At 37.5% G+C, this 23,361-nt stretch overlaps 2 protein-coding genes across 8 annotated transcripts in view; one reads left to right on the plus strand and one right to left on the minus strand.

Annotated features, from left to right (window-relative positions):
- The window catches only part of LOC148645597 (TBC1 domain family member 2A), a 343,714-nt gene extending 343,217 nt beyond the window's left edge, over positions 1-497 (plus strand). Inside the window, exon 16 of the transcript XR_015928206.1 lies at positions 383-497. The gene's annotated coding sequence lies outside the window, so the exon portion shown is untranslated. The remainder of the gene's footprint in view (positions 1-382) is intronic.
- Positions 1-23,361, minus strand: part of LOC148645600 (transcriptional enhancer factor TEF-1) — a 66,759-nt gene that overhangs the window by 9,243 nt on the left and 34,155 nt on the right. The window contains exons 4-11 of one of the 7 annotated variants that reach the window (XM_088611888.1): positions 10,509-10,573; positions 8,100-8,162; positions 7,948-8,010; positions 4,810-4,821; positions 3,333-3,467; positions 2,940-2,977; positions 2,663-2,724; positions 412-536 (exon numbers count right to left, since the gene is read on the minus strand). In XM_088611888.1, coding sequence (XP_088468014.1) covers positions 412-536; positions 2,663-2,724; positions 2,940-2,977; positions 3,333-3,467; positions 4,810-4,821; positions 7,948-8,010; positions 8,100-8,162; positions 10,509-10,573 — 563 coding nt within the window. Of the gene's footprint in view, positions 1-411; positions 537-2,662; positions 2,725-2,939; positions 2,987-3,332; positions 3,468-4,809; positions 4,822-7,947; positions 8,011-8,099; positions 8,163-10,508; positions 10,574-23,361 lie in introns of all 7 variants that reach the window. The other 6 variants (XM_088611887.1, XM_088611889.1, XM_088611891.1 and 3 more) reach the window with 6 other exon arrangements.

The following is a 23,361-nucleotide window of genomic DNA, read 5'->3' on the forward strand; positions in this document are numbered from 1 at the left end:
TAACTGAGCAATTTCTTGAAAAGTTGCACAAGAAGCACAAACAACATTAGAAAATCAAAATGCCTATCAGCTCTACTTTGCAGTTAATATCACTCCTTGTAATAGAAACACGGGCTTGGATTGAGTTCATTGTGCTGTAGTTCAAAGTGGGGGGGTTTCTCCTTGAACAATAGAAGACACTGTAGTAACAGACATCTCTTCACATTCATCTTGCATATACTTACACCAGTGACACCATGCCCAGACTAGAAAGTCTGTTTTTTTTTTGTGCGACAAAGGCTTTTCTTCTTAATCACGAGACAAACTGCAGTTTACATTTCACCGTTTGTAGTGAAACAACATCCGTAATGTGAGGTGCAAACGACAAATCAAACTTCCACAGGTCAAGTTGCCCGGGAGAGGAGGTCTTACCGAATCGGGGTCTCTCTGCTGCTCCAGGAAAGCGGAGAACTCTACCAGCCGCAGCTTGGACGTCCCGATGGAGCGGCCCTGCCAGGCTGGGACAGTCGGCGCTGGGGCGGCGGCGGGCTCGTATCCTGAACATCACACAGACACGTCAGCATGTAGCAGTCACACCCAACCACTCTACCCCCCCGGCAGGGACGCAAGGTCTGACCGGTACACGGCTGGGGAGCAGCTACTGTAGTGCTTTCAAGCAGGGGGCTGTGGAAGCGTGCTTAGGCCGCAAAGGAACAAGTAAAGGTTTATTCCCTGCCGAAAAGAAAAGAGAATGATTCGGCTGTGGAGCCTTCTTCAGGTGTAGAAGGTCTTCATCTGAAGAAGGCTCCACAGCCGAAATGTTTCTATTTTCTTTTTTCAGCATGGAATTTACTTGTTCCACCATACTACTTTATTCGGTTTACCTTAATTTAACAGTGCTAAAAAAACCTTACATGTGGTATAAGCAATGATATGGTGTGAGGATTTAGTTATTTTACTCAGTTTTTTTTTAAACCAAAGTAACGAAATACTTTATTTCAAAACAGATTTACAAAGTTCGAGAAAATCACAATTTCTCTCTGAGCAGCAAGGACAGGCTGCTGCTCAGAACTCGTCTATTTAGACAGCACAAGTGGCCTCTCAGCTTCCAGCTACCTGCTTCAGCAACTCAAACACCAATGTTTCGAATTCTCAGGCTGGTAATGTAACTTACTCGTTGCATTTCTTCCAAGTAAACAAGCTGTGCATCCATACCTGGTGTTTATATTACTGCTCTGTATCCACACTACCTGTATACAGTTTAAATTCTTACCATTTCATCTGTTTGCATAGCACCTGTGCTGCTCATCTAGTTTGTACTTTCCTCGCTATATTTATTCTACCATACAAATATTCCTAGTACCTACAATGTACACCTAATGTTCATTAAAAGTCGCCTTGGATAACAACGACCTGCTAACTAAATTAACTCTAAAGAGATTGGTGCAAGTTGTAAGCGGGCAATGAAATCCCCTCCATCAGTACACTACCTAGGCAAGTTCCTGAAGATTCCTTCAAGAACAGATGAGATGCGATCCTCATATCACTTCCAAACTAACAAGCAAATGAGTAACACAGGCCTAATGGCATCTCATTGTAACATTCTTATGTTCTGAAGTCTAAGAAGGAAATAAATATAAGAATCAACAGCATATCCTGCAAATATTACACTGACTAGCCATGGCATGTGTTTATAAAACATTCAATATGAACTCCGTTATATTTCAAACAACCACAGAGTATGCAGTTAAGACAAGGACCAGGGAATCAAAGCCAGAGAAGTACTCCAGCTGGAATAACAAATAAAAGCAAATTCCTGAGAAAGACTGGAAGTATGAGAGATTTTAAAGAAAGTCAGCAGAAATAATGATTTCCGCTTCAGTTCATACAGAAATAGGGAGAACCAATGTAAACTACCTGAGGGTTGATTCATATGGCAGGTGGTATTTTTCCACAAGAAGGAGTGGCGATTGTACGGAATGGATCACTACTGTGACCAAGAATGCCTTCTTAAGAAAACAGTAAAAATCTTTCACTGCTGAGTTTATTAAGAAATGAACAGGCAGGAGGGAAACATCCTCCCTTTTGTCCTTAACTTTAAATTTTGGTCTTCTCTTGTGAATTTTTTTTTATTCCCACTTGAGCGGACAGAGCAGATTTACATGGGAAAAACTAACTCTAAAACCTAAATAATGGTCGACTACAGCCAGCTCAGGTCACCCACAGCTTAATGGCTGTTTATCAATGGGGCGCCTCCTACTGCAGCTAATAGCTCCGTTAGATACAGCCATTTCATACTATTACAACACTGAACAGACGTGAAATTCAAAAGGAGGAATGAATCAGTTGGAATGCACTTTTTTTCCCCCAAACAGGAAATGCATTATGTTCTTCCTGTATTAGCCATCATGTCAACTTCAGCTCACAGGAACCCTACATACATTTAAAACCAAATGGGTGGGGATTTAAGAAGCAGTTTTATTTGTTATGCATCTGGTATTTTCTGTAGAATATCAATCAAAAATGTAATCTTCTAAGGTTCTCCTCACAGGATGACATTGGATGTAATATACTATTGCATTTTGTCAAATATGCTACTGATAAAACTTAATGTGGGGGATTTGGAGGTAAGTAATTCAGTGGGAATGTGACTATTATCCAAGGAGAGTGCATCAAAACCTACCTGAAATAGGCGTTGTTACTGCTGGCTGGATGGGATAGGCTTGCTGGGCAAATGGCTTTATGCTGAAATAAAGTAAATAGAAAAGCAACACTTGGATGTGAAAGCATATTTGATGTGCAATGATTAGTAAAAATGTTTGTTGGTGTGTATTTGTGCATATTGTTCAAAATAGTATGAGCTAAGAAATGTTATCCATCACTAACATTCACACCACCCATGGAGAAAAACTGCAGACGCGTGTCACAACATCATTTCGGATTCAGCTGTGTTTACTTACTCTTGTGATGATCCGGGCTGTCCTGTCGATATCATGCCCTGCCAAAACTAGGAAACGGATAAATGAATGGTTAACCAAAACAACACACCCCCACCCCCTACACTCGCTCACACACCATCACCTGGTTTTATCAAGCACTTAAACCCCAATGAAAAAAGGAAGGTCAGGCGCACAGTTCTCATACACCCTCAGATGCTGTTTTTATTACATGATTATCTTTGACTTATTCATTCAGCTTTTAATATTTTTTCCTATCAGCTGCTAGATCAAATAACCTCCACTGCAATTGACCGCACTTGAAACCATCCCCTTTTCCCCCTTCGCTGGCTCCAAGTGGAGCCCATTAGCTCTCCTTTCCCCACACAAGCTCGGTGGATGCAGCTCTTCTCTTACCCCTGGTGCTCCTGGAAAGGCTGGGCGCGGGATGCCTGGCAGGCCTAGTTTATTGTGGATGGCAGTGGCCGATACAATCTGTGCCGATGACATGGAAGCCATACTTTGGAGTGCTTTGTCCTTCACGGTTTGATCCTTCAACAGCAGTCACACAAAAGGCTTAACATTACAGGCAATGGCAAGATGCTCCACAGCAGCAGCACAAAACAGCTACAGTACACAAGCTTTGATTAATGGCAACAGCAAGCGTTACATATGGGAATTAAAAAAAACTAAATTAAATAATTACATCTGCCACAGTTATATGTTTGAATGAATGTGCCATTCATTCTCTGTAACTATCAAGCATACATGAATTCCTCTAATGTAATAATGCAAATGCTGGAGTGTTTCATACTGTGGATCAGTATGCACGATATACACTCAAATATTGTGAATACAGTTCTACAATGTAACTATTAATTAGCTTACTTTTCAGAAACAAAACTGTACTAGGGATGGTCCTTCTTTTGTTGGACTTGTCTTTGTATGCATATATAGTGAGGCACTCTAGACTATCATATTTATACAAGTGGAAAAAGCTAGCTTATAATATACTTAAAGGCCATGAAAGACCCTGGAAGGCACTTTTTGTATCAGTAGACTTGAGAGATGCACATGTACTAATATTCAGAATATCCCAGATTGCTTTTATATAGTAAATCTGGGGAATAACAGTAGTCACGCCATCTGTGGACCAATGTATATTAAAAAAGTTTCCATTTTAAGCAATAGAAGTCCAGATTTGGAGTTTTTAAGTGCTCAAGACTATCAATACATCTCAATTGCTTTTAACTGATTCAATCAGGCAGATCTGATCAATAAAATAACCTGGGATTGCTCCATATGAAGTATTATTGATCACATATTGCCCGAGGAAGGTAAAAGTTGTTTCAATTCTTATAGGAGATCAAGCACAAAATATGGTTCCCATTTTTCAAAGACTAAATACAGCAAACCTATTAGTCTATCAGAGGAAACTTCAAAAGAAATGTGGTTAGAAAAGACTACATACTCCACCATGCAAGTAAATTATTGGGTGTTTTTTTTTGTTAATAGACTGACAAGAGAAATCGTGCCATGTTTCACCTTTAAATCCAGAAAAAAGCCAACAGCAAATCTTAAATGTTTTATAAACATTTAGGTGAAATGTCAGTTAACCACTAGAAACAGCAGAAAAAATGACTGTACAAAAGTCATACACAGGTAGGTTTGATCAAGCAAACATTCTGGGTGAGCATGCTGGCAAGGAAAAATGCACTGAAGTGTAACAGCACTGTATCTGCTTAAAAACAACAAAACCTTGACATCAGAAACCAAATGATAAGCAGGTGTTCTTGAGGAGAGGCATCTACACTAACAGCAGAGATACTGTAAAAGCTAGCCTAAAGATAGGCCAAGCACAGCTAAGAAACATAACTGGGAAAGGCATACTTACCATGCTTGTTACCTGAATGCAAACAAATAAGATTCATTGTAATTTTATAAGCTTCTTGCTAAATGACCATTGAGCTACACATCACATTAACCATGTAAAGAAGGAATACTAGTACATTAGAACTAACTGAACAGGTTTGTTTTTGAGGTCAGTCATTGAATGAGACTCTTGCCCTTTGATGACATCTGCTCTAAAATGCACTCTAACCAAGCATTAAATTATGATAAAATGAAAGAGTTGATCAAACTGAAGCATTTTGTAAACATTCATTTAAAGAATCATTTAAGGTAACACTAGTACTAAGTTATCAAAATGTCCCAAAAGAATGTGAAATGATTGAAGTTTTCCAGATCCTATGCAACACATTTTACAAACGTTTGAAATTTCTAAATTCATTCTGGGTCATAACAGCTGAAGAAAATTAAGACATTATGCATTTAATTTAAGCTTTTCTCTTGTTTTAAGCAGTGAATTTTAAAAACATAGCAACACATGCATACACAAATTTAATACCACAGCACTAAGCATGGCTTCTGTGACTGTATCCATATTGAATGTTCTCTTTTATCTTTTAATTTTATATTAACAATGCACTGATGGCCTTGTTTTAGACATTTTCTGCATATTAACAACCAAGGTTAAATCTTTTCTTACCACCTCATTGTTGAATTATATAACTACAAATATATTTTCTACAAAAAACTAAGGAAGTTTTTTTCTTCCTTTATGTAGAGTTTGACAACAGTAACTCTTAACTTATGGTATATTATATTATATTTTTTAAGAAGAGTGATGATAGAAAAAGACACAAATTGAGCTTCAAAATTCAGATCTTTAAAATGCCCACAGAGGTAGTTATTGATCAAAATGTAGCTTAAATTGAAACAGTTTAGAGTGGTTTATAAAATATGCACTTTAAAACACAGCAGTCTTAAATACATTAAAGGTTCAAAATTAATGCATCATAAAATATCACCAAACTCCTCCACCTTAATATCCAAAACACTGGATAATAAATTAATTTTCCTCTGAGATATTTCATATCACCTTTGCCTAGATTTCATTTTGGACTACCCATAGAGTGTGGTAACATAATGACAGTAATTTCACTTAACAGAACAGAGATAAAGAAAAGGGGATATGAATGTACAATAGGGCTCTCAGCAAATGGAAGGCCTGTACTTGAATTCTTTTCCACCCTGTTCTCTAATTTGCTTTTGATTAAGGTAGACAGTAACACATACAAAAGCTGGCTATTTTACTCAGGCAACAGGCAATGCCCATGAAAGAACGTGCATTCATTGCTGCCCCCAACACACTACCTAATGAGCAGCAATTAATCCATTTTATTGTGTTTGAAAATGGTGAAAACTGGGCACATCAAAGAAAGATTCTAAGCTATCTTTCAAGTAAGATCTTTGTTCTTCATTTCAAAACCCAAGGAAAAACCTGAGATTTTTCCAAAAAAAATCTTAAGTTTCAATTACTAGGATTCAGATAATGCACATTTATTATACAACATGAAATAACCTGTATGACAATTTTATTCACACTTGTAATCTTGACATGGACTTGTGCCCTAAAACGCTGGTTTTAGCCTGAATGATTTTTAATGTCTATTAACGCAGCTTAAGGGAAGCAGTTGTTGCAGCCAGGTGAATATTAGATCAGTCTTTAAGAAAAGAAAGGAAAGAATGCAAAGTAAGCATTAAAATGTAATAAAGCCTGATTTCTTAGTTCAGACTGATGTACTTTGCTATTTAGGTTAAAAAGGAAAATATCAGATTCTTAAGAGAAAGGAATAACAGGGCCTGATCTTGAAGCATTTTAATTCAGCACAGCTACTTCCTGTGCCTGATTAAAATACATAAGCCAAGGCATTCAACGGATGCCCTATCAACCCCAGTGCTCAGCAAGCACAGCTCACAGCCACTCACTACCATCCAATGCATCTTGCCAGCATGCTGCCCATTTTGCACTGAAAAAACAAACACTCCCTTCCAGCTCATATGCGTGTTATAAAGACAGTCAGATGTGCAACACCATGCCTATCAGCACTGTGGAAAGCAATTCCTTTAACTAGCCATGTGTCATTTGTTTTGAGCATCATATTCTTTGTGTCCACACTGTACTACTATTAGTTAGGGCTTGGGACTGAAGGGTTACACGTTCAAATGCCAGACTAGTGTACCTCACTTAAAATTGCTCCATTATAAGGCCCACTTTTGAAATGGGCACTTCTCCCCAGGCCATGAATGCAAATGAGAATTTCTTCAGTTAACCTAGTTGGTTAAATAAAGGATTAAGTTTTAAAATTTAATTTTGCCTAGTGCTGCCCTTGTACTGAACTTCCAACTTGATCTAGCCTTGTAATTTTATTTATGTATTGTTGTCCATAGACTGTCTTAGATTATATATCAAAATTCATAATTTGCCTAGTAAGGACATCTACTAGGCAAGCAACATCAAAGACACTCATTATGGATACTGTGCTTGATGATCTCACATTTGCTGGCATGTTAGATGAGATGTTGCCGATTCCTTTAAATTACTATGAAACCAAATTAAATTGTACTGTTCATTGTTTCAGATTACATATCTAATTGATTACCCTAGAAAACTGTTAATGAGCCAAATGTAATTCAACTGTTTTTCACAGTATCTTTAGTAAATACATTAAGGACACAGCAACACTTGAATTCCTTAACTTCAAATGTTTTATTTACAATTATGTAGTACTTGAAGCATACAAAGGCCTAGATTTACAAATACATTTTCTACATTACTCTTTAAGAAGATAATCAGCTTAGAATGTGTGCATTAGGGATTTTCAGTTTTCCCGTTTTATCTTAATTATACTTTTGTGATTAAGAATGTTCAGGATTTTTAAAGGACCAAATGGGTCACATATTTTTTGGTTTGCTCAAATCAAAAGCACATATAACTTAAACCAAATCCTTCCCAAAGGCTGAAGAGGTGCTTCCAGACTAAAGATTTGTGTTATAAATGCTAAACAGACTGCCACATGCAGGAAAACTAGGTTACAGGAATCACAGCACAAGGCATTCACCCATCACCATGGAAAACAGGAAGTGAAACGCATAGCAACCACAAGCCCAAAAGCAGAAAAGCGCATACCTTTAGCTTGGAATGAAACTCACGAGATTTCCTTCTGGCAAGAACCTGAATGTGACTAGACACCTGCAGGGTAGGGGAAGGGAGGAAAACAAAGGAAAAGCCTGTAACCATGGAGATGAAAAGCCCCCTGCAACTGGGCAAGCCAGACGTACCTTGATGGCGGCTTGGATTTCTCGAACTTTCTTTCTTGCTAAGACCTGTATGTGACTAGACACCTACAATCGTTCAAATTTATAAAACAAAAAAAAAGAAAAGAAAACCAAATGTAAAAAATACATATCTATTGGTTAATACACTTAGGGAAAATGATGGGTCTCATCAGGCAGCTAAGCTAGAAGGTGTACTGCATTTTCAGCCACGCACCAAGCTCTAAGCAACCAAAGCATTGTTATATAGGTCATCATCACTTAAGTGAGTTGATTAAGGAAGACGGTCTCATTTACCACATTTAGCCTTGTGCAGATGTCAAATTGTAGTTCATGTGGTAAATTAAAATTTCCAGATGTTTTTTTCCCCACAGTATTTAAAAGTGTCTTCATGAAGGCTGACTTTGTTCAATTTACTTTTGTGTCTACGTGCTTTAAAATAATGCATAAATACTCCATAGTCTTTGATAAAAGCTAATGTATATCAAAACATTCAGGTAACGCGAGGTTGAATAATAATCAAAACTTTAGGAACTCGCTCCACAGGCAAAGAGAGCTGAGGGTGGTGAGAATAAATCTGCAATGGCATTTTTGTTCCCCATTCACACCACCTTCTCTTTGCATTTTTATCAAATCAATCAAATACAAGTGGTTGTTGAAACATTTCACGCAGAGAAGCAATACAGTATCAGGGTGCTGTTAATGAAAATCAGAAATCATTATGTGCTATTACACCCTTTGTGCATATGAAGAAAAATGAAAGGTCTCATACAGGAGTTTAAATGATACTATATTTTAACAAATAAAAGCCATCAGAAATTGTATTCCATTTAAGCGCTATATAATATTCAACTTTTCATCATTCTTTAGTACCACACTTTACAATATTAGAGACTTAACATCAAGAAAAATCCTTTTTGCAGTATGTTGAATTTGATCTACATCTTGAAAAGGCTCAAACATAACAGGATTTTACAACACAGGAATTCTCAAAATGATCTTGTTTTAAAACAGGCCTTTGTTACATTAAATGACGCACACAGAGGAGTACATATTGAAGCAAAAAACACTAGCTCAGCTTTCACAGAATTCTTCTACAAGAAACAGAAGTCAATCACTGAGTTCTGTCAGCCACATTGCAGTGCGTTTGCAGAATTTTCACCTATGTATTAATTCCTTTTTAATTTGTTCATAATATGTGCACAAAAATATTGTACTTTATTTTTAAGAAGTTTGTTTTAAATTACACAGTGGATTATCCTTACCCTGTTTCAGGATAAGTCTTAGTTCAAGAATTAAGACAATTTGTTTCACCCATAAAATCCTCTAAACAAGTTAAACCCAGATGTATATGTGGTTCTGACTAACATACGACATAATTGGCAACACCAGAATCAGAATCTCCATAAGATTACTTTTCATCTTCCACTTAACAGCATAATTAATAAGATCAGCCCAGTGAAACAGAAAAGGAATTCCGCTTGAACAGAACAGCATAACTTTACTTTAGGAAACTGTTCGGCTTGCACTTATTCCATTTAAAATCTTTTTTTTTTACCATCTTAGGACTCACACAGCTGTCAGCCAACTGCGCAGATGTGCAAAACTAACACCATCCGATGTCTCGATTTCTTTTTAGCTACGCAAATTTAACAATTTTCTCAAGCATTCAAATCAAACATTTTAAATTTGAGATAATTGAGAAGAATGTTTAATAAAACAAATGACAAAACTAATACATCTAAAAATCATGGGAAGGTTTCACTGTTACCAAAAGAAATGTTTCAATACTTTATACATTCATATACACAATGACAATTTTTGGTTAGTTGGCATACTAAAATATGCATGGCAGTTTAATTTTTAATTTTTGTGTTTTATTTCGCAACAAATTCGGGAAAGTAACATGTCTGCTATGATTTGTGGTTGACATTTTTCGTACTGTATTTGCTTCCATTGCTTATTACTGTCCGCAGTGAAAAGTGCGCAAGCTTTGCAAGTACGTCTTAGCGGTACTGTGTTCACATGCAGCACGCGGAAAAAAAGCAGGCTGGCATGCCAAGACTTTTCACAGAAACCAGAACCACTTACCACACTGCTCACCATAGCAAGTGCCAGGCATGTTGATTTTCCTGGGAAGATAAATCGCTGTGATCTGAAGCCACTCTTGGCAAAACCAACAGGGCATGCAAGCGCAATAAATGCATGCATGTGTATTGTGTTTTCAGGTCACTTAAGTGATGACAACACTGCGTTCCGAGTTGCAAACAATATACTTCAGCAAACAGGTAATAAAGATGCCAGTGATATTCATGACAGCTCGTCAGAGCTGAAGCAGAGGCAGCCAGTGCAGCCAGATATGGTCATGTTTCTTTGTCACTGTGGCATGCAAACATTCTCATCGGTCCTCATTACCTGCTTCCTTGTCCTCGTCTTTCCTGTTCTGAGTTTGATGTATCTGGCTATCAATTCGTTTCGACCTTTAAAAAAAGACAATTGAAGAAAAAAAATTCTTATTAAAACATGCAGCCATTAAAGGTCATTCTTTGTTAAGATCTTATACTGCGCCCATTTATCAGTCAATATTCATGGATGAGTTTTACGTTTTTATTACAGTTCCCATCCAATATATTTTTTAAAACAGTGCCTGGTAAAGTGGCTATAAAAATGCTATTTGGCAGGATCTAACTAGCTATGGAAAACCTATTTAGGGCGCATAACCAAACCTCAAACTGTGAAAGAAAATGAGCACCGGTTGAAACACATAATAAAGTGTGTAATATACGTTTAACTATATATACACTTATTTTGTGGTTAGGTTACAGAAGGAACGTGCACAGAGGCCATTACCGAGCTACTTAAATAAGCAAAGAAAAAAAATGGTAGTTCTTTGCAAGGGAGGGTAATACACTAACACATAAAACATTAATAACTAAGTAATAACTTCCAAAATTTCAAATATGCTATAGCACCAAGAATTCCATAGGAAATCTGTTCATTAAATGTTAACACTACCGTATTTTGAAAATGGAATGAAAAACAAGTGATTTTTAATGTAACAGATTATATTAACTCAAGTCTTAGACAGTACGTTACTAATTGCCAGAGGCTGTGCAGAACTGACCTGTAGTGGGCCTCATCATATGTTTATAGCATACCATCACCCCCAAACTATTAGGCAAGTTATAGATAAAGGGTCATTTTGACTGTGCAACCTGCCACAACAGAAGGCTGAACTCATCATTTTTTATCCTTCACGTAAAGGGCTCATCACAAAACTCAGTTTGAAAAGATTTTCTTTTGAAAAACTAAACTGTGCCTTTTGCACCTTGTCCATCTGGGACAGTGCCTTGTGAGACTGGAGCCAACCCAGAAGAACTGGCTTTCCGACAAGGGATGGACGAACAACCAACAACCAAAACTAATCTTTTTGTCAGAACAGATCACAGAAGGGGACAGGAAAACACCAGATTTGGTCTGCATAAAGAACCAAAGTGAGTAAGAGCCACATAAATCCACAAAACCATTTGTACAGCACAAAACATAAGTCTTTAACGAGGTGACTTGTTTGAACATTTTAAGATAACGCTACCACATGTTGAACAGCACAGAATGACCAGGAGGAATCGGGACAATTTTTTTTTCCCCCAGCCTTGCATTTGATTCAATATTCTATAGACACCACTATTTGCTTGTCATCCATTAAGTTAAAATTATCCAAAAACCATATACAAGTTCACAACAATGACACCTGCTCAAATAAAATGTCAGGGCAATTTCAAGCCATCAGTTTCGACTGCCATACTATATCTCAACCAAGGCGGCGAGGCACAGAATTCCACCTGCTTTTTTTTTGTTCTAACATCCTCAAACCAGGTGTGGTAGATGAAAGGCTAATCTCCCTCTCTGTAGTTTAGGAGCACATCTTCAGTTACTCCCATCAGCCACACCTGCTTGGCGGGGAGGCCAAGGAAAGAGAAGCCGTCTGCTTCTGCAGCATGGAGTTTCTCAGACCTTTTCAAATCCTGTTCACCTCCCTGTTGCGCCTTTATCGAAGGCAGCCAATGGCAGCTCCTCCAGAAATTTCAGAAGTGCGCTTTTGTTAAGCCCCGAAATTATAGATGTATGCTTTTACATAAGAGCTATCACGGCCACTTCATGAAATCACAGGTGTCAGCAGTGTCTTTTTCACCCTTGGAGATCAGTCTAACGAAAGAAAAAAAGTTGTCCAAAAACATTAAAATATTTTTCCCACCCCCTCATTACTATTATTCAAAATCTACTAAAAATATATTCTACAAATGCAAAAGACACTGATCTTTCCAACACAGCTGTTTTATAAGCTTTTTCTAATGAGCATTTTATGTTTTTGGTCATTCGGCTCAGGCTGTGGCTATCAAATAAACCAGCAGTTCAGTGTAATTACATTACAGTATTCCTTAAAATATTGTAACACAAAACTGCAATACATACAGTTTACCTAATGCATTTTAGTATGCATGCTGTCAAAGGAAAAAAAGACCACATGAAATCAAAGTGTGTACTTTGACCCTACACACACTGGTGCTTCTGCATTTGTAGAAGCACCTTTTGAAAGCTAGATACAACACCAAGACAGGTGTTTTAGTGTTTAGTACAGTCAGTTGCTTAATGACAAGAGCTGTGGAAGGAGGAAGGGCCCTGCTTTCTTAGTGGGTATCGTTTTGTTAAGGCCACACCAACTGCAGGAGATCATGTGACCCCAGCCAAATAAACAGCATCTGGGGATTTTCAATTACAGCCCTTCACCCAGCATGCCTGCACTGTAATCTCTACCAGATGAGGCTAGGGCCTCGCTATTTTCAATAATTCACACACTGTGTACACATAACATGACAATAAGGGCATTCATGCAGACGCCTGATTCGTAGATCAAAGCTCCCAAATGGCCAGCTGTAAGCATGCTTACTGCTGAATAATTCATTCTTTTCACAAGCTTGAAAAAACGCTCAGCAGGACTTGGCAAGCTTGCTTTTTTCCTGTGTGGTGTGCAAAACAACATTTTGAAAAGGGGGCAACCCACTTTTAAGACTTGCAGCCCCCAAAATAAAGAACCCCCCTTCTTTGCCTTTTTGTTTTGAGAAGGACATGCTCTGCGTCTAATAAACTAATCTACACAATTGGCTTGTTTTTTTGGGGGGGTGATTACATGGAAGGATAAAAATAATGTTTCCCTTTTCAGACCACATCAATCTAAATGAGCACTCTTTTACAAATAACAGGCAATTAGAATCAAATCAAAGTTTAATCCACTTCAAATTCTTAAAATCTCAGTAACCGCTTCACACTGTAAATAAATTACAGTTTCACCATGTCTTGGAAACTGAACTTTCTAAAGTTATGAGTTTTTTTAAAGTGTTTTGAAGAGCCCAAGCACTGAACAATAAAGTGCATTCTGAAATACTTTTTAAATTAAGGTACTTCTTATAACACAGCAGACATTTAATACAGTTAATGAAATGAAAAAAACTTTCTAAAAAACCTTCATTAAAAAAGAAATTACAAATGTCATTAATTTTTGGTCACCTCCAGTTCTAGGCAAAAGTGAATAGCAGTTCTCCTTCTTTTCTGACATCTACAAGGATTAAGGATCTATAATTAGACTCAGCACTACCCCTAATGGTAAAGAACTTTGATATAAAAGCCACGCTTAAATACTATTGCTACATGCACACTTTAAATAGCTCAAGTCTGACTCTTATCACACATGCTTATTTAAACTTGGTGGGAGGTACGCAATCTCAAATAGCCAGGAGCTGTTGATCTTGTTCGTAAGAACTGTGATCTGCGATAAATTACTGCCCTTCAGACATTTATACTTCTGGTACTGACCTTTTCATTCCCCCCACTTTTTTTTTTATATGGCCGTCTGTCAACACTTCTATAGCACCTCCTGCTGGGGGAATGTGGGACACTAACAGCTTTGAGGTCCCCCTCCTCCTCGAGGACACCAGAACTGGGGGAGGAAGAATCGCTCAAATCAACTCCTTTCTTGCCGCCAGGCACACCCCTCCCCCACGGCTCAAGAAATCACATGATGCCTTCGCATCCCGGCAGATGACCACCTAGCTGGGAACGCGAGAATGGTGGTTCACAGGCTTTGGAAGCAGTGGGTCATCATTCCAGAGCACTGCCAGATAAATTTTTAACAGTTCACATGTACTTGTGAAGTTTTACTGCAGACAACCAGGCCAATCATTTAAAACCTCCCCTCCTTCCAACCAACATCTCTGCTCCTTAGGTGACTCTAAATAGCACAGCATGGAAAAGCAAGCGACATCCTGTTCTGGAATACCGTCAAGTCTCACTTTATGGCATGGCACTCTTTGCTAGCGTAAGATAATAACCAACTGCCTAGAGATATTCCACCCGAAACTAGGGACCATAATTCAATAGTCACATTCATTCAAGAAAATTAGAAGCGTTTTAGGTTTTTATAAATAAACTTTTGAATCTCCTCTGCCATTTGCATTAGATCTCAGGGGTTTAGCATGAAATCATCATATTAAAATAGCTGGTCTTCTAACACAAAAATTTGCTCCGTTCTGATAGTTTAGTCTTACTACGGGATGGGCAGGGGAGAAAGTTTGAACTCTTTAAAGAGTATTAAAAGAGTTCTCGCGTTGTCAGTCAAAGCAGCAGGACAAGGATTAGATATTTATGGCCTGACCCCCATAGTAGTCACATGCTGCTCGGCAGCTGTGAGACCATGTATTTCTTCCACTCTTTTCTCTGACATTAAGAATGGCTTCCTCTGAATCTCAATGACCCCAAGAGGTCCTAGAGCATATCAATTGCACTCAAACGGCTGCCTACAAAGAGAAAGCAGCCCGGCTTTCTCGGGATTGTCCCGCGGCAGCTGATTTCTCATTCAATAATAAATCCAATTTAGCAGTTACACAGGCTTTAGAGTGCCCCCTCCACATACATACAAAAAGAGGCCCTAGCTGTACTGCTCCCCTTTCTTCAAGTCTGACAGTTCAAGCAAAGCACTGATACAACCTTAAACGTCACCGTGCGCGCAATCTGGTGGATAAGTTGTGCTTTAACTTTCCCTTCGATATTTCTCCAGTCACTGCTTTTTGTGCATCAGAAACTATGAAACCACACACTAATTTGTGTTACAAAGCCCGTGAAATACCTTTGCATACCCATCACTAAGTTGAAAAAAATGCGTTTGTGTTTACAGTCTCCACTTCAAATCATATTTATCACGTGGCACGCTGCATTTCTGAAAGGAGAGGCTTCTTTAAAAGGCATGCTGTAAAAATACTGCCAGAATTTTGCCGATTCCTGTGCCATCTTCCTTACTGAACAGCACTCAATTAGAAAATTTTTGTAAATCAATTTGCCCTATCGGAAAACTTTTTTCCCCATCATCAAAATGTTGGTTCTAGTGTTATTCTTTGTAGAAAATCACCACCATTTTAGAAAAATAGTGGTATATTTTAGGAAAGCCCATCAGGACTTGTATAAGCCTTATTATCCTTAGTTTATCTGCCACTAAAGCTCAGATTTGTATTTCCTTATAACGTTATTCTCCCATATAGAAATTGAATTACCAACCAGTCTAGATGACCTATACATATCACTCAAATTAAAACTGAGGTAGTCAGGAGGACATTCAAAAGGTGTTTCAGCGACGCAGAAGGCCAATGAAAGGAATGTAGAAGTAATTCTGATCAGGTAATTGTACTTCATATCACATACAAGAAGTCATTTTAAAACCTTCATGGAAATAAAATGTTTTAACCTTTCGTAAAATTGTGAGCAGTGAATGTCAGGCACAATCCCTCTTCTAAATGTTTAAACCACAGACCAATTGGATGGTAAAATATCAAAACAGACAGGTGGTGTTGTGACTATGCACTGCTCGTCCACTTGTAGGCTAATGCCTGCATCAGATGCTTGTGTGAGCTGGGAATCTCAATTCCTGCCAGAAGGGCAGGGATCTGAGCTGACCGGAGATGTGACAGCAACGCTTGATTATCAGCAACAAATGGCATCTCATTCTTCGAGTCAGCCATTTCCCAAGGGTAGAGGTGGAGCCGATGGCGATGGATCGTGGCTTTAATTCTCCCTCTGTATCCCAACATGGTCCTCTTCCACTAACAGACTGTGACCAGAGGTGTCAGGATAATCTTAGAAAATAGACTGCAGAAATACAGAGGGAGTTAGGCCCAAAGTTCCTCTGATCATTATTTCAGAAAAACCCATGGGACACAGTGCACAAACAGTCACCAACAAGTACTGTATCCTTTGTCTAAGCAAAATAGAATTTAAATCATTAATACAAAGAATAAGGTTTATCACTTATTTAGTTATTTTATCACATGTTATTACATGTTATTGTTATTGTGCTCCTGTCTATTAATAGTCTTATCTTCTGTTCTATTTATATACTGCACCTGAGTGACTAATGAGAAACACTTTTCACTATACTATGCACCTGTGTAAGTATAATGACGAATAAAGTTGAATTTCCCACATAATACTGCTTTCGGGATGTTTGTAGTTGACACCCTATAAAAAGATATCCCCCCTTTATTCAGATGGTATTCAACCAGCATACCAAATATATAAAATGTTTCTTCTAAAATGAAAGGGGTATAAAGAACTGTCAAATCACCATACAATGTCTAAAAATGTAGTAATTACAATATAAGGCTACTGTTAACTGAAACTATCATCTCACCTAGCTCTGACTGTAAATATGCTTTGCACTCAATATCAAAAGAACAACACATTTATTATAGATAAGTTTTATAACATGTAATTTCATAATTTTTATTATAAATATTAAATATTTCGATCATTTAAAGTAATTGCATAAAAAGGTAAAATAGCCTTGTTCACAGCTTTTGATTAATAGCGATATAGCAAGGAGATGACCTTCTTTTAAAATCGGGAGTCCCTTTCCTGTAGCAGCACTTTTGTTAAACCCAGAATAACCACAGTCACATCTGGTATCGTGGTCCACAGTGAAGTAAATGAATTGCAGCGAGCTCTGGCTGGCATGTTCCCACACTGTGGAATATTCACACACGCAAGGTTCACTTCATGTGGCTTCTCTGCTTTCTTCTCCTTTTTTTATTTAATAGAGGAGTTAGTCATTTCAAAGCAGCAGCAAAAAAATGCCTTCCCATCCCAAAGATAATTTATCATTAATTCAACTTTATATCAATTTCATCGCTTTGCCTTGTCACAGCAACAACAAACAATCACAACTGGAATTTAACCTAATGTGTGACTTTAATTAAATGCGAATGCCATTCCCCTCCAATTACATATCTCACGTTGTGTTACATCTCATTAGCTGCTTTTTATTTTCAGAGGTCCACTTTTCCATATTAAAAGAAAAATCTCTGGGGCTAAAACGTAGTTTAAACCCCAATAAAATATATCACCTTTAATTAAAATGTATTATACCAACACAGAATGTCCCTTCTAAAATAAAAGGGATCTAAAGGCCTATGCCAATCACTCTATAATATCTCAATAATTATCCCTTTAAGATTCAGACATTAAAAAGAACTAAAACATTTTCATAAAGCATTATTCATTCATAATTCATTTAATAAACCATCCACTCTAGTGCGTTTCCTTTCACTAAGATTTGATGAGAACTTTAAAATCATTAAGAGCTTGGTTGGATGACTGTCCTGGTAGCTTGCATGCTTTTCAGCTGTCCAGTTGGTATCTTTATACAACCCCTTTGTTTTTGTCTGATTATGCCATATTTACATAGCAACAGCAGGCCTAATCCTTTCCGTTCCTTTTCCTCTCCCAGAATCCATCAGCTTAGGCCCCTGGTAGAGAGTCTAGTTTAAACACAAATCCTCCAAAGGAACGGACAATAGCCTGGCTGTCCTGTCATGCGTGATGGATGACTCAAGGGTCTCAAGCTCAGATTTGCATTACAATAGACAAAATCAACAATATGGAGCTTTTCACTAGGAGGTCTACAGTCCTGCCTTTGCCCAGGGGAAGCAGGAAACCTTTTACTTACAGGAACAACACTGGGCTTGGAACACAGGCGCCGCAGGCTTCTACACCCGAAGCTATGCCTTAAAGTTCAACGAGTAACAGAGACAAGACCAGAAACTCTACTGGCAAGCCTAAAGCTGACTTATGCAAAGCTGCAAAAGTTGTTGCTTCTAAATAAAACAACCACAGAGCACTTGAAACACTGTTTTTTGTAAAAACAGACCCAAAAGCTTTGCAATGTTTGTGAGTCTTTTGTTTTTGAATTTCTGGTCGTTTCATTTAAAGGGAAAAAAATCAAATCAGTGATAGGTCTATGTACTAAAAAGATTTATAGTACAAAGGGAACAACACTACATTCACAACCATGAACAGCAAATATTTACAGAACAGTACTTTCCTACAGCACACATCAGAATCTGCCCTATTATTGTAACAAAAAGGTCAGGCTCTTTAACCACTGAGAAAATCTCACTGCAGCAAGGGAGGGTATTTAATTTGATAATATCTCTACCGATTCTAGGTGCTTCTGTAATTAGGTGTGGCAGCCCCAAGGTGGCAATTAAGGTCAAAAAGAGGTGGCTGAAACTCCTGCAAAAAATATCCATTTAAAAAGACAGAGGACAAAGTCTGGTGTTCACACAACTAACTCCAGCCAACCAGCTGCCTATTGTAGGTGATTTAAATCCCTGAATTGAGGCCCCACAGATTTAAAAAGGACAAGACTGAAAAGACTTCAAGGCCAAAGTCAGACTGTCTGCAGCATTTCCTTGTGCTTGACGATTGGTCGGTCTCAGGCCATTCTTAAATGTCATACCAGTAATAGTACACACCCCGTGGCTTTTACATGGTGACAGTTCAAGCTCAAACTCTTCCACAAACACAAGCTGTTGCTTTTCTTCTTGACTGTGATCTGCACACTTTCACTTCGATTCAGCTTGCCCTCATTAACTCCCCTCCAGTGCATTCAGAAGGGTGCAGTGTGCTGCAGCCTGCAGTGTGACACAGCAGACTGTATGCAACTCATTCTCTCTGTAACCACTTCACATATTTAAAATGTTAGGCTTTAAAAAAAGTGAAATAAGATTTATCCACTGATTTTTAACTGTTGTGATACATGATTTATTTTTTTAAAGTATATTATGCAATACCATCTGCTGTTATTACCTTTATTGGAAACCAGACCCTAATAATTAAAAACCAACAGACCTTAGCTTCCTACTAACTCCGTTTTAAATCCTGTAGTGTATCACCTCTGACATGACAAACTAAGCCTGGTAGTGCTTGCTAGGAGAAGAGTGCAGCTTTAGACCAGTCTGTAATGAACATCAGTATGCGTAACAAAGCCACAAACCACACTAAACTGGCTCTACATTGGCAAAAGATAGTCATTTAAGTTCTTGAAATTAAAAAGGGTGTGTATATAGAGCAGGAAACTAGAAAAGAGCACGCCATCAGAATGATTCCCTATCGCTCTTGAATGGTTAAGCCAGTGACATTTTCTGCCAAAAAAGTCATTAACAACAAATCAAGACAGTTTTAAGACAATGAGTTTAATGTGCCTAATTAGCCATGCTTCCTGCAAACATGGCTGTTCCCAATATACAGTGACAAGATGGCCTGAATGTCTGAACAAAGAAACAGTCTAAATCAACGTTAAAAATAAAGCCCCAGGGACCCCTTCCCCATCTCTCATAGGTACACTCAAAAGTAAAAAAGATGTTTCAACAGATTTATTTCTCCATAATTTATCTTTTAATATCCAAATGTCTGCAAATGTTTAAACCTGTCTCAAGTCAAGAGAGTACATTAGAACACTGAATGCCCTAAGGTGCTACAGCAAACTTAATTTAAGTAAATTAATAGATATTACACAATCATGTGCAGCAGTCAGACAACCCTCGGTGTACATGGTTTCTAAACATATAATACAGAACACAAATTAAAGGAAGCATAATTAAAAGATACTTTAATTGGAATTAATGCGATTTAACATTTTGTGGGATTTCCATCTGCTCCATTTCTAAAAGGCCCTGGGATTATACCATTCGTAAGTCATGGTATAAATGACCTTTTTGCAAACGTGCTGAATAATCATTAATTAAAATTACAGAGAAATATACAAATACCAAATATTAAGAAATTAGCTGAAAGAGAAGAATCAGATACGATTTCCGTTCTAGGTGAAAACTCTGAAACATGCTCAAAAGTATAGATGTGCAGCCCTAAATATTTTAAAGAAAGACCAAAGCTGTTTTCACTCAATGGGTTCCCATCAACAAGCAAAGCCAGCATTTACAACTTATCTCCATAACAGAGAAACAACAAACAAAAACATCTACTCTCGTTGACTGCAAGAAGCATCTGGAAATGCTTTGTAATTGAACAGTTAAACTAAATGAAGTTTGCAAAAGTAAGAAATAAACCTTGGTTAGTCACAGACCAAAAGCAAATAAAACTGGTATGGCTAAAAATATTAAATTTCGACCACTAAGAAAAAGGCAAAAGTGATTTAATCAAACTGAAAACAATTGATTTCAACAGGATTTAAATTAATGAGACACATTCTTAAACTGGCTGTTAGACCACAATGCTCCACCTGTAAGTGGCACAGTTTAAGAGTTATCTTTGTGACTGAACTGTAGTAAATGGGAGATTTGGCAGTGGAAGCACTAAGGTACTTAACTCGGCCATATTTTTGAAGCCAATACCGTGGCTTCTTTTAAGAAACAGTTGATTGAGATCCACAGATCAATTAGCCATTAGTTAGCAGGACAAAATGGCTTCCTTTCTTTTGTAACCTATCTTGTGTTTATAAGGTCTGGAGAAACAGTATTATTTTCTGTAAACTTAGCCATTTTTTATAGAAAGGTCAATGTAAAAACATACATGTACAACTGCTTGGAAAACATTACCCTTCAACCCATACTGATTTGATACAAAATAATGTTCTAATATTATGTCACATTTCATTATCATCTGTAGTATTTTTATTACAAAAGCTTAGCTTGTACAGAATAATTGCCAATGCAGACGTAAGCCTTACAATCATGATCTGATATTCTATCAACCTACAATAAGTAGATATATGGAATGCAGTTAAGAATTTTTTAACCATAAGATCCCACCACTTTAACGAATACCCAAGGACCTACCAATTCCTACACATTGCAGTGCTGACACCTGAACATGAAAGCTCCACTATAATGTCTTTACTGTACTTTATAATTCAATATATTATAGACTTCAATTAACTTCCATAAGCAACACTTGTATCTACAATTATCAGTATAAGCAAATTTTAAAATATTTCTTCTTTGGATGTGACAAAATTGCAAACAATTAATCAGAACTTCTGAAGTTAAGAGAAGTTAAAACGATACAACTTATACAAAGGGATAAAATGATTAACCCAAATGATTTGCTTCATGCTGAGATCCTAGATGTTGAGTAGGAAAAGGGTTTTTGTTTTCCAATTTCCTCATGCAAAACTGAGAAAACAAACTCAACATGGAAACCCAAGAGGCTGTGTACTTGAGAAGAGACTTAAAAACATCTGCTTTATCCGATGATTCTATAAGGATAAGGCCATTAGACCTGTAAAGCATGCTGGCATTGCACTTAAAACCAAAGAAGCGCAGAGTTTCACCCTTTTTTCTTTACTACTTAAAAAAATCATACTGTTACTTAGGGCTTGATTGAAGGCATTGTCAATTTGCAGTTCAAGCTGTTTATCTCAGCACTGCCTAAACTTGATGAGAGGCCAGTACAGCCTCCCTTCTCCTAGTCGAATCCTTTGTGACCACTGGGGACCAATTAATATTGTTCACCAATGCCTGACTCACTCTATCAATTAGGTACAACTAACTACATCATCACGTGTATTACTGGTGAACCAAGCCCATTGGCCGCAATGCATCTTGCAGGAGTGGGATCAAATGAATTGACAGTGACTCAGACAACTGTTAGAATAATTTCAGAGGATGGAAAGACAAATGCAGTAGTTATTACAAGTCCCCTGAGGAATTACAAGCAAGCAATTGTAATGTGCTAAGACTGTGCTGGCAGGCGCCTGGGCTTCTAGTCAGACACAGGGTTAAATCAATATTTTCAATTTCTCAGGATCAATCTACTATTTGAACAAGAAGAAAACTTGTTAGCAGTGGCCAAAACGTGTAAATGAAAAGTCAAACTTCATGGTTTGTTTTTTTTTCTCCTTCTTGACAAGGAAATAATACTACCATTTTCTCATGTAACTGCCCCGGAGGACTCCCCCCTCCCAAACCTTAACCTTTCAACAAAAATACATCATGCACAGTACTATGCTTCTATCACAGTATTTGAGAGGGTTCATCTTATTCTTAGGTTTTTATAGAGTGCAGATTCACACACCCACCATTCCCAGCTACACTGAAGATCACAGTACAAATTTAAACAGAGCAAAAACAACCCACATGGAGGATGACTGGATGCGATCGTACAGGACAGGAGATACACGTGATAACGATCCTGCAGATGAGAGGAAAAGCTCAGCCTCCAAAATGAAACAAAGGTAGAAAATGATTTAACTGCATTCGATTTCATGTTCACTTTTACCAGAAGCAGAAGATTAAGACAGCCCCACTGAATATTTTAAACCACTGACGAGCCAGTGAAATAGTAAAAGAGGAAAGAACAGTTTAATTTAAAATTTTAACTTTGCAATGTTACACTTCATGCAGCTGTTTGCAGAATTATTGCAAATATGCCTTCAGACCACTGTTGGAGCAAACATTTGCCACTTCATATCCTTCATATCCATTCATGACTAAACATTTGTGGCATACTAGTGGATGAAATTAGTGTTATTCAATTACATGCTATTATGTTAGAATAAAACATTAACTTTAAAATTCTAAGTTGAAAAATCACCTTGTTATATTAAACAATTAGCATTGGAGAACGTCCAGCACAAAATCAACATCTCACCATTATTACGTCACAATCTCAAAATAGTATACAATCTGCCTTGCAAACAAAATGAATTGCACAGTTTGAATAACGGCAAGCTGCATTCTAATTAGAAAGGAATGCAGTTTCAGCTTACTATACTTGTATAGTATAACCTACTTGTATAATCCTAACCTTTCCCAAGCTTAGGGTTTATTTAATAAGTTCTTACCCAGTATTCATTTTTGCTGTACTATTCACAAATTGTATTAAGATGAGAAGATTAAATTTTGAATCAATTGCCCTTTATGTATCT

The sequence above is a fragment of the Lepisosteus platostomus genome, chromosome 18 (genome assembly GCF_059453375.1).
Source record: "Lepisosteus platostomus isolate fLepPlt1 chromosome 18, fLepPlt1.hap1, whole genome shotgun sequence".
Classification (NCBI taxonomy): domain Eukaryota; kingdom Metazoa; phylum Chordata; class Actinopteri; order Semionotiformes; family Lepisosteidae; genus Lepisosteus; species Lepisosteus platostomus.